The sequence below is a fragment of the Anguilla anguilla genome, chromosome 2 (genome assembly GCF_013347855.1).
Source record: "Anguilla anguilla isolate fAngAng1 chromosome 2, fAngAng1.pri, whole genome shotgun sequence".
Classification (NCBI taxonomy): domain Eukaryota; kingdom Metazoa; phylum Chordata; class Actinopteri; order Anguilliformes; family Anguillidae; genus Anguilla; species Anguilla anguilla.
Window position 1 is genome coordinate 74,207,939 of NC_049202.1, and position 12,622 is coordinate 74,220,560.

The following is a 12,622-nucleotide window of genomic DNA, read 5'->3' on the forward strand; positions in this document are numbered from 1 at the left end:
CTGTGTATAAATGTAGATGAATTCCTGCTGTCCATAACTTGTAACACTTTGTTCAATTGTACAATATGTTTGACTCATATGGGGTGTGAATTGTATTAATCGTTTTAATCGTTTTTTTAATGTGTCAGAACATGCAAACTTTTTTAATAATGAATGTTTTCTAAAACTCATCTGATTCAATTATTGAACATTCTAAGGAATTTATTTCAGGCGATTTATTTTTGGCATTTTATTAATATTTAGAAGAACATTAGGAACATGCATTGGTCCTCATCACCATATTCATAATCATCATAAACATTGGCATAATATATCAATTATTTTCATTTTCTGACTTCTGGTCAGTATACAGTATAAATCTTTTGTGTCAATAAAAGGTTTTGTGCCTCTTAAAGGTTGTAGCATTCTTTGAAATTTCCTCATATAGCCATTTTGTTGATCATGCTAGTCTCTTACTCCATCTGACAATGAAAAAATAGCAAAAATACATAATACAACCAGTATCCAAAGACGGTAATTAATGCAGATTGTGTATCAGTATATGGGCAGAAATCCTGATTTTTTTTTTTTTGCGCATCAAAAACTGCCAAGCTACAATGGCAAAGGGGAAGTTTCAACAAATCATACTGGGGATGTGTCCGAATTGGCACACTTCCCTACTATTGAGTGTGCAAGTTGTATACTCGGTAGTTGGCCAGTGCACTGATTCGGAGATGCCTTGGGGCTCGCTATTGGGGAAAAACTCTTCCAGGTTGTGCAGCCCTGAAGTGTCAACCTGCGCAGTCATTTGAATCTGAAGAAAAACACGTTTTCAATGTAGAAAAATGCCAAGTGACTCACACACACAAAGCGGTATAAGTCATTAACACTCGCAAAAGCTAATCCTGCCATTAGATGTACTGATATCAAAATTGCACCAAGTTACAATAAACAATATTGACTGCCTTAGCTAACACACATGAAATGCAATGCTGCTACCCAATGCTTCCTAAAATCTTTCAATTCTTTTTTCTTGGCCCTGTGTTTTTTAATCTTACCACGTGAAGAGAACGTGGTCATTCAAAGCATGTGCTATATCGAAGTGTGCATTTATAGTGGGAATAATTTGAGCTGTTTTACAGCAATGTATGTTTTTTTGAATTACTACTCAATATGTTTAATGAACTGCATACATGCATCGCTTTGGGAAGCACATCTTGAATGAAATGCATGAATGAAATTGTTTTGTTTTGAATATTCTGTCCAGAAAGAAGATATGTAATTGTTTAACATTGCAGAGGAAATTGCACTATTGTTCTTAGTTGGCAACACTTCATCAGAATATCAAGCCTATAGTACATGATTGGGGCAAATGTGTCTGGATAGGTTTGTAAGATTAAAACCTAGTATATGGTGGGCATGAATTTTCTTTGTGAAATGTGCTTGTGGTTTAAAAAAAGGCAGTCTCAGCTCTGGTTGTATTCTATGTGGCCTGGCTGTACTGCAGCCAGCTAGAAAACATTCACATTGAAAGCAAATTCAGCCAGTTAATTGAATAATAGTGTATATGTTCGGTGAAAGATTTGGTGCAGAAGGATCCAGAAGAATTATACAGCTGCAAAAGCAATAGTTGAAAAGTAGTGGCTAATTATGAGTGAGAAAATAAGCATGCATAAGAAATGAGAGTTTTGGACGAGTCTCAGGTGGGATTCAATCCTGAAGTTCAGCAGTCCCAAGTCCGCAACGTTACCAGTGAGCCATGAACTTACTAGCTGTTCTGACAGGAAATTTTCTTGGGCAAAAGGATAAGTCCATTTTGCGTGTGTGAGATATTTTAATTGTCTGGTGTAGGTAAAGGATTGGCTGGTGTCGGTAAATGTTCAATGGAGAGACATTGTGATGATGTAATCTGGCAGGAAAAAGAATAAGAAAACGCTAAATCCCCTAAAATTTGAGCTTTGTTGTGCAGTATAAAAAAAGGCTTAAAAACAACTGCGTAAAACAAGACTTGTAAAAAGGACTAAATTTTTTTTTTTTTTAAATACCAGCAGTACAACTGTTAGTGGCTCACCTTCTCTCCCTCTGTCCCTACTAACAGACACTTAAATAGGCTGAGCCAATCAGTTGCAGCTGGGTTTCAGTTGCCTCCAATTAACAAATCAAATCAATTAAATTAAACCATTTAATTAAACAATAAATACAATCAGTTAAACAATTAACAAGCTTGTGAAGGGCCACTCCTTCACATGCAGACTAGCGAAGTTGTTTGTGAATTCTGTCTGTTGAAATAGGGTCAAAAGGTACAAAAATGAATATTTTTACAGTCTGAGATTCTGTGGTCAGTGTGGTTATTTCTGTACAGGAAACCCAGAAAAGGGGAAAACTCTCCGTGCTGTATAGGTATGGGGCATACCGCACCACCAAGGCGTAACTTGGCGAGATGGCATACCTGCCATCCCAACATGCATGTAAATTGTTCGCAATCCACACACTATATCAGAAGTGCTTAATGGAGAAACCTTTTCATGGATTCAGCCTGCCCTAGTCAGTTTGTGATGCAAAAGATGTATTCCTGGCAGTAGCGCTACAATATTAGCTAGATTACATCATTGAGGTTAGAATGTGAAATCACGATTCACAAATCATCCTAGACATTTTTATGTACGAAATTGTTCCTCATATTCGCAAAATAACTCTATAATATGTAGTGTGGATGCTAGTGTCCCACTTTGCTGTCATAGACTATTTTAAGATTGCGCCAGTCCCCCTTTTCACTTCATGGCCATGTACTGCTTCAGCCCTGTTCCTTCCCTGCCCATGCCTTGACACTGTCTGCAGCTCCAGATCCATCATCCGGCTCCTCTAAACTGCACTACTCTGAACTATACCATTTGGTCTATTCCTGTTAGCTTTCACCTCACCTAAGCCACATTATTTCAGAAATTGCTATGCATGGCATGAAGAATAAAATCCCATTATGTTATTGTGTTGCTTTTAAAGTGATTGCAAACAATCACTTGAAAAGAGGTAACATTTTTAACAGATCAAATTAACAAGGGGAATTAATAGGCTCCTAATTAGGTTGCTGAACACGTGTTTAAGTGCTTTAAGTGCATATTATTTCCCTTAAACTAATTAGCACAATACAGGTTTGACTCGTCATTATTTTCTTTGTTTTTGAATTCTTTGTTCAAGTGATTAGATTTAGTGGCCAGGTGTCCACACTTTTCCCAATTAGGAACCTGTTGATTTGCCTCAGTCTTTATTTTGATTAGTTAAAAAGTTTTTTTTAACTTCTTTACGTAATTGTCTCCAGTATAGCGCAATGTGAATATGGGACTTTTATTCTTTATGGCATGCATAGCTATTTCTGACACAAGGTGGCTTAAGTGGGCAAATAATCCCTCTGACATGAGAAGCACCCAATTAAGGAAAAATAATAGCTTGTTAAAATTCTAAGATTGCAACTGTGGTTGGAACGAAAACCAAGCATACACAGTGTGCCCCCAGGACCAGGGTTGAAAACCACTGCTTTACACCAGGGTGACCAGTGGAGGATGGGCTCCCGCTTTGTCAAGATTTCTTCCCATTGGGGAGTTTTTTCTCGCCACTGTTTGAGGGTTTTCTCCCCACTGGGAGTTTTTTTTTAACCTTGCTATTTGGGGGTTCAGGCCTGGTGTCTCTTTGCTCTTTTTGCTCTCTTGCCTGACCACCTGATCAATCAGAAACCACGCCTAATCTGCGCCACACTCCAGCACAGTAGGTGGCGGTAATGTATCTTCCGTTCATATTATCGGCTGCCAATAAACACCATCGAAGAAGCTCGTTCCGGAAACTGCGCTGGAAGATGCAGGTTGTTCTACAGAACTCCGACTTCGTTTTTTTTTTTTTTTTTTTTAACAAACAAACAGATATGGCGAACTAGGACAGTGGATTACTCGCCTCCGAGAATTGTATCAAGTTATATCCAGTTAAATTAAGTAATTTATTAATGACCAAACCGGTAAGTTTTTTTGCCTAATACCCTTGATCCTTTAACGGTTCTGTTAATTTTGTTCACCAGTAATTTTCAAATCGGGCTGCGTTCCATTCTGCAGTGTTTACTTACGATATCCCGTTACTTCCTAGGCTTCATTGCCTGGCCACATCTACCCTCTCCGGTTCCCTTGTACGCACTATGATAAGAACTGGTGTAGTTTTGTGGCTAGAATAGGATTCACTTATAGAAATGCGTGAAGTAGTCTCATCTTAACAACATGCTGCACCATGGTTTGTCTTGCAAATATATGTTGACTTTTTACGGATGAGGATAAGACTGTGTGTATGGGGTGTAGCCTACACGAGGGATAGTGATTTTCAGTTATTTCACACATCGACCGATCGCATAATGTTCAATGTGCTCGATTCCAAAATCGATCCACAGCATGGAGAGGCACCTATTTTTAGAACGCATCTTGGGCGGGCTGTAGAAAATGTAAACACTAGTACCCACGTTTGTCTATCAGCATAAAGTCTTAGTGCTTACTTTGTGTCAACAAATAGAGCCATGGTCCGATAAGACACAAATAATTTTATTTTCAACTAAATTGTTGCACGCACACAAAACCAAAATACACAGTGGCTTGGCTGAATACTCAATTCTGGCTGTGACATGTATATTATTTCTCCATCTACGGTGACACTGGAGTTGTGCCTGCAAAAGTTCAATCACCGCGATAGCAAACATGCTGTGACACAATGTTGACTTAAAAACCGAACTGAATTTTAATATTAGGTAATTCTAGTGGCATACTAGAAACTGGCGTTCGTTGCTTAGCGGAAGTCTATGTATGGGATGTTTGCTAGAATACTTAAACAGGCTGACATTTCTTTTGCCGTGGAAGTGCATATTTTGAAACGCACGTTTTCATTACAATTGACGGAGGTGGTAAATTCGCGTCGGACGATTTCCCTCAGCGTAGGGCATTCAAATTGGAAATTTTAAAAATGTTTTTAAAAAGTTCAAAAGGGACATCTCTACCTGTAAAACCAATGGTAATGTTGTATATTTATTCAATATATAGTCCCAGATATTGACTGTAGAATGACATGCCTTCATTTTTTAAAACGTTGTCTCGTTTATTTCGTTACTCAGTGAGCAGCGTTTTCACTGCCGTATTGGCATATCTTAGGGCTATTGTCGGGTTTATCTTGTTGCTATGACGGAATACGATTTTTGAGTGGTGAAAGAATATTTTTATGAATGCCCAGATAGATAATATTGTCCATTATGAAGTTCAGACCCTCCCCTCACTGATAAAAACTAGACCTGACGGTCTCTCCCAGAACATCACGGCGGTGAGTCGAACGTGCAGGTTCTTCCTGTACAACATCCGGAGAATCCGCCCCTTCCTCACCACCTACGCAACCCAGCTCCTGGTTCAAGTGATGGTCCTATCCCGCCTGGACTACTGCAACTCACTACTGGCTGGTCTGCCAGCATCCGCCATCAGACCCCTGCAGCTCATCCAGAATGCTGCAGCGCGTCTGGTCTACAACCTCCCCAGACATTCCCATGTCACCCCCCTGCTCACTGACCTCCACTGGCTGCCTGTTATGGCTCGCATCAAATTTAAGACCTTGGTGCTTGCATACCAGGCAGCTAAGGGGTCAGCACCAGGGTACATTCAGAGGATCATCAGACCCTACACACCAGCCAGACCTCTCCGTTCTGCCACCTCTGTACTTCCCGCTCCCGTCTGCTGTCTGTCCTGGCCCCTCGCTGGTGGAATGACCTCCCCGTGACGGTCAGAACAGCAGAGAATCTCACCACCTTCAAACGCAGACTGAAGACTCATCTCTTCAGGCTACACCTCTCCCCACCCCTCCCTAGCCTATAGTTCAGCTCACTGTACCTAGTTAGGATAATATGATTGTTAGTGTATCTGGCAGGATTGTTTTTGTCTGATTAGGTGTGATTAGATGTGATTCCAGTGCTAGTTTGTACTTGGTAGGATTCTTGCTTGCTGAACAAGCTTACTCTACAGGGTTGGAGTCCTGATCGATGTGGTCACTTCTGGCACTACGATCCTTACTTCACTCTAGTGTTTCTTTTGCACCTCTACATCATGAACCTATGCACTTGTTGTACGTCGCTCTGGATAAGAGCGTCTGCTAAATGCCTATAATATAATGTAATGTAATGTCGGATTACTTAGTTGTTTCGCCATGGATGTCTTCTAGCCACTTGCCGTAAATGAGTTTACGAGATGTCGTAACGCTTTAGATTTGGAGCTACAGCTGTTCCGCACCGAAATTAAAAAAGTCCAAATGGCGGGCAAACAATATGGCAGACATAGGTGGTCCCAAGCTTGTGACAGTGCCAGAGACTGTAAAAAATAGGACAGTGCGGGAAACCATCGCTGCTCTGAAACACGAGCTAGATGCGCCCCAGAAACCTTTGCGGCCAGAATAGTTAACAGGACTGTCGTAGGCTACATCAACTGTAAATATACACCGATACACTTTAAATATACCGATTATATTCCAATACAATGACAAATAATGCTGATGCTATTCAGCATGAATAACAATGCCTTTCTTACAACCACGTTGCTGATGAGTTGGTGTATACATTAACCAACAATAGGCAGGCTACATAAAACCATAATATCACATAATTAAATAATACATAAAATGTTACATTACATTTACTTAGCTGGTGCTTTTATCCAAAGTGATGTACAAAAGTGCATATCAAGGTCATTGGAACATCTAAAAAACACAGGTTTGATAAGATACAGTACTCGTTTTGTACAGTTATTCATAGCTAAGAACACTGTCCAGTTCACACAGTGAACATTAGTTTGACCTAACTTATGCTAAATCAGACTCGGGGGCAGTACAAGCTACTACATTAGGACCATAATACAAAGTACAATAAGTGCTGGACTGGAGGAACATGTAGCCTAACATGAGTGGTATGAAAGAGGGGAATTTAAGTGAAATGATCTGAAGAGTGGTGGCAGTTAGTCCAGGTATAGTCTGAAGAGATGCGTCTTCAGACCATGGTGGTAGATGAGTAATGAGGAAGTGGGGTTTCCCACCTCATAATGCAAGCACACATCCCTGTGGTCTGATAGGTATCTGCAGGACTGCATATTGTAAAGAATGTGGCAGCTGCTGCAGTACGGCCTGTTTGATTAGGACTAAATCCCTTCCCCTATTTCCCTCCAGGAGCTGCATGTCTGCACACCTCTGAGCAGCAGTATGATGCAGGCAGGAGTCTGTCTGAAACAGGACACTGAGAGAACACTACCAGAGCTCACTGAGCAGCACAGGATCAGAAAGAAAGAAGAGGAACTCAGTGGACTGGAGTGTGTCCACATGGCAGAGTCAGAGACAGAGTGTGCTGCACCAGGACTCAACACACTGGAGCCAGAGTGTGTTACAGCACACAGCGGGGTCAGTGATGTACACCACACACACATATCACTGATTAAAACAGAAACTGATCTGGGCTCCACCCACACTGGAGATCTTAAGACAGAGAGGCTCGACAGTACAGAGCTGGGATATGTAATCAGTTTGCATGCTGACCAAATAAAAACGGAGACTGATGATGGAGGATACCATAATGCAGAACACATTAGTGGCTTGCTGGATGTTAATTATATTAATATTGAATCGGATCAAATTAAGTGTGAGTCTGCTGAAAGTTTAGTGAGTGGTCTCATGAATGCTGTGATGACTGGAGCTGGTGTTGATCATAACGACCAGACTGAACCGTGGCAGTGTGCAGGACAGCCAAACACAGACTGTAAAAAAGAAGAAATTCCTGATCACCCAACCCAATTTGGGGACTTAAATCATCACTGTCATATGAACAATGAGATTAGTCAGACGAGAATTGTCGAGAAAAGTGTTGGCAGTAGCAAAAAAAATATTTGCCACAGAACGAATGTGAAAACTGAGCCCATGATCACTAATTCAAGTAAAAGCCCAAGTCTTTTGAATTTCTTTCAAAATGAGACATTTCATAGTAACAACAGTGAAATTAATACCAGTGAAAAGCCATACAAATGCACACAGTGTGAGAAGTGTTTTAATACCAAATCTGGTTTAAATAGCCATCACCAAGTCCATACAGGTAAAAGACCCTACAAATGTTTTCAGTGTGAGAAGTGCTTTTCCAGAAAATTTAATTTAAATACCCACCAGAGAATTCATACAGGGGAAAAGCCCTACAAATGTTCTCAGTGTGGAAATTGCTTTTCCACATCATCTCAATTAAATACCCACCATCGTTTTCATACTCGTGAAAAGCCCTACAAATGTTCTCAGTGTGGAAATAGCTTTTCCACATCATCTCAATTAAATACCCACCATCATTTTCATAGTCAAGAAAAGCCCTACAAATGTAGTGTGTGTGGGAAGTGCTTTTCTACATCATCTGTGTTAAATAGGCATCAGAAAATTCATACAGGTGAAAGGCCCTACAAATGTACTCTGTGTGGAAAGTGCTTTTCTACAACATCTATTTTAAGTAGCCACCAGAAAATTCATTTAGGTGAAAAGCCGTACAAATGTACTGAGTGTGGGAAGTGTTTTTCCCGAGTGAGTATTTTAAATGACCACAAGATTGTTCATACAGGTGAAAAGCCACACGTATGTGCTCAGTGTGGAAAGTGTTTTTCCCGAGTAAGTATTTTAAATGACCACAAGATTGTTCATACAGGTGAAAGGCCATACATATGTATTCTGTGTGGAAAGTGTTTTTCACAGGAAAGTGCTTTAAATCGCCACAAGATGATTCATACAGGTGAAAAGCCATACACATGTACTCTGTGTGGAAAGTGTTTTTCACAGAAAAGTGCTTTAAATCGCCACAAGATGATTCACACAGGTGAAAAGCCGTACAAATGTACTGAGTGTGGGAAGTGTTTTTCCCGCATAGGTGCATTAAATCACCACAAGATGATTCATGCAGGTAAAAAGCCTTACAAATGTCCTCTGTGTGGGAAGTGCTTTTCTACAACATCTATTTTAAATAGCCACCAGAAAATTCATTCAGGTGAAAAGCCCTACAAATGTCCTGAGTGTGGTAAGTGTTTTTCCCGAGTAAGTATTTTAAATGACCACAAGATTGTTCATACAGGTGAAAAGCCATACACATGTACTCTGTGTGGAAAGTGTTTTTCACAGAAAAGTGCTTTAAATCGCCACAAGGTGATTCATACAGGTGAAAAGCCATACACATGTACTCTGTGTGGAAAGTGTTTTTCACAGAAAAGTGCTTTAAATCGCCACAAGATGATTCATACAGGTGAAAATCCCTACAGATGTACTGAGTGTGGGAAGTGTTTTTATCACATAGGTGCATTAAATAGCCACAAGAAAATTCATTCAGGTGAAAAGCCCTGCAAATGTTCTCAGTGTGGGAAGTGCTTTTCTACAACATCTATTTTAAATCGCCACAAGAAAATTCATTCAGGTAAAAAGCCATACAAATGTACTGAGTGTGGGAATTGTTTTTCCCGAAAAATTGATTTAAATCGTCACAAGGAGATTCATATAGGTAAAAAGGCCTACTGTTAGTGTACTCGGTGTGGGAAATGTTTGAATACATAAACTAATTTAAATATTTGTCAGCATGTTCTTATGGATGAAGAGTACTACTTTTGTATTTAGTGTTGTAAGTGTCTTAATATAAAGTTTGCCTATGAGTGTATACAGTGCAGGAAACTGAACATTGTGCCAGATAATTCATACAGATGAAAAGCCCAAAAGAAATGTATTTATTTTGGGATGTGTTTTTCAGAAACAATGCTTTCTGATAAACAAATGACAGACCATTGATGTGGGTCAGTGGGTAGGTTTGTCATTGTTGCATCATAATTGCCACGAGGTAAAATTCCCAGCGAAAGTCCTCAGTGTGTCTTTTTTTCCCCAAAATCTACATTAAACACCAGAGAATTTATTTGCTTTTTATTGAACCTTTTTTTTTAACCAGGGTAGGTTCACTGTGCACGGATGCTCTTTTACAGGAACGCCCTGCTTCACACTGATACACATTCACACCTGGGAGCTGCCCAGCACAACCACAATCCTCCATTGTTGGCCACTGAGCAGCTCCACTGGAGGGAGAGAACGTTTTTTAGCCAATTAAATCGGGATGATGAGGTGGCAAGTTTTGGCGAGAGCCAAATCTTGGATTTTAGCCAGGACACCAGGGAACCCCCTACTCTTTGCGAATAGTGTCATGGGATCTTTAATGACTGCAGTGAGTCAGGACCTCGGTTTAACGTCTCATCCGAAACGCAGCATCTCCTACAGCACAGTGTCCCCGTCACTGGACTGGTGCATTGGGGTTTTATTTAACCAGAGGGAAGATTGCCCCATGCTGGCCTACCAACACCACTTCCACTTCCACTTCCACTTCCTGGTGGTCTCCCATCCAAGTACTAACCAAGCCCACACCTGCTTAGCTTCAGACAGTTGACAGGAGCAGAGTGTGTGGTGGTATGGCTGCTGGCATAACAGTGAAAAACCCTACACATGTCTTGAGCTTGGGACTTGTTATTTAACAAAATCTCATGTAAATTTCCACCGGAATATCAATTCAGGGTTGTATATATTCATTCACACACTATGGGAATTGCTTTTTAAAATTTTTTAAATAAAATTTCAATAGCGACCAAAAAAACAGTGGTGCACATGAAAATTTAAGATAAAAATCGTAAAATAAATGGCTATATAAAAAAAATTGTATTCCAGAAAACAAAGAAAATCATATTGAAGCGAAGGTAAAAAGGAATGTTTTGAGTTTCTGTTGAAAAATATCAAAACTTTCAGCTGGCCTCAATATTTATCATTGAAATATTTAATATTTGGTTCATAATCTTGGCCAAAAATACTGTAAAAAGGAGTGTTGTGTGAGTTTGTTTATTGAGGAATGGTTCAAAATACCCCATATGGTTTGAAGTGATACCAGAAAAAAAATCATAATTGTGAAAAGTCATTACCACAGTGGTTCATCATGTTCCTTTCAACAACAGATTAAATTCAGAAACTGAATTAATGTAACCAGTCAGTGTGAGAAGTTTGCTTAGCATGCAAAATGTACTTTTGTAAGTTGCTTTGGCAAAAAATCCCTTGCTAGATGATGAAATTATAAATTAATATTTTTAAACAACTTCAAATATATAATAATATGTTTTTAAAGTTTTCTCTTCCCATTGTGAACATTATAATTCTAAGCCACATATATTATTTTAATTGTTTAAATCCAACATGCATATTAATTTCAAATTATTCTGGTAAAAAAATAAATAAAGCTTTTCTACAGGATAAAGGGACTTTGCATCAGAGCCTTCTCATCAAAGCACCACTGTACGGTACTAAGTTTTATGGGGGAAATTTGCTCTTATAATGAGTTATTTTTGTCACCTGCTTTTTTGTCGTAAACTTTTCTTGTTGTTCAGTGTATTGTCCCCCCTATGGTATTCCTTGTTTATCATGTCTTGGATATCATATTTTTCATTTGAAAAACAGCACAATAACTGGGTAAAACTGCAATCAAGTTTTTCTTCAGTAACAAGTGTTTTTCCTATTTTATTCTTTAGAATAAGTAATTTCCCATGTAGTCAAGCTCTGATATTTTTGATGATTAATTTGACACCAATTGTTTGAGAGAAACCATTTGAAAACTGTTTGCATATACAGTAGTAAGAAACAAGGTAGTATGCATTGCCAACATGTACTCTGGAAATGAACTTGAAAGTACTGGCCTTTTCAGTATTTTGCTGCCAATGTGGAGGCTGCACTGTGTCTGATTATTATACTTCAGTATGTTTTATGTGAGATTGGGTCATCGTTTCACTTGTTTTTTTTTTTTTGTTTTTTTTTTTCTTTGAATTTAGTATTTTAATTGTGTATTAAATAATTTTGCATTGTGAATGTGCACATACAAGGCCTTTACGTTATGTAAATTTCTCTATAAATGTATATATCCTTTGTAAAGCAATGTGTCATTTACTTCCTGATTTTCTATCTCTGTTTATAAGTATATTTTTATTCCTGTTGCACATAGGTCATAACACTAATTGTGCAATAAATAAATTTGAATCATAAAATGTGAATTGTGTTACTCATTTTCATTGTGTCTGAGCACGTAAACTATTTTTTTTAGAGTAAAAATGTTTTCTGAAAATCATCATCTGAATCATTTACTTGACATTAACAAGAAGGAACTTCAGCCTTCTTTTATTGAGGTACACCTTTATTTTGCATGAGAACAAGATTTGTCATCCCCAATATTCAAATGTGGGTGGATGTGTTATAGTTACACCCTTGCAAAAGTTTGTATGGCAAATACATCTGGTTACATTACATTACAGGCATTCAGCAGACTCTTATCCAGAGCGACTTGCACATTTCTTTTTTTTCTTTTTTTTTGCATATGCATTGCATTCATTTATACAGCTGCATACTGAAGCACCTTGCTCAACCGTACAACAGCAGCGTTCTACCTGGGATCAAACCTGTGACATTTTGGTTACAAGACCAACTCCTTACCCATCATACTACACTGCCGCCACACTGTTCTTTTTTTGTTACATTCATATTGCTTTCTCAGAAGCTATTTTCCATTGTTGTCAAATGT

The 12,622-nt window shown here is 38.9% G+C and overlaps 1 protein-coding gene across 2 annotated transcripts in view; it reads left to right on the plus strand.

Annotated features, from left to right (window-relative positions):
• LOC118219944 (oocyte zinc finger protein XlCOF6-like) overlaps positions 1 to 10,289 on the plus strand; it is a 40,327-nt gene extending 30,038 nt beyond the window's left edge. The window contains exons 1-2 of one of the 2 annotated variants that reach the window (XM_035403454.1): positions 3,830 to 3,982; positions 7,195 to 10,289. In XM_035403454.1, the coding sequence (XP_035259345.1) occupies positions 3,971 to 3,982; positions 7,195 to 9,555 (2,373 nt within the window). In that variant the 5' untranslated portion in view covers positions 3,830 to 3,970 and the 3' untranslated portion in view covers positions 9,556 to 10,289. Of the gene's footprint in view, positions 1 to 3,829; positions 3,983 to 7,194 lie in introns of those variants that run through there. The other variant, XM_035403451.1, reaches the window with a different exon arrangement.
• Positions 10,290 to 12,622: the final 2,333 nt, after the last annotated feature.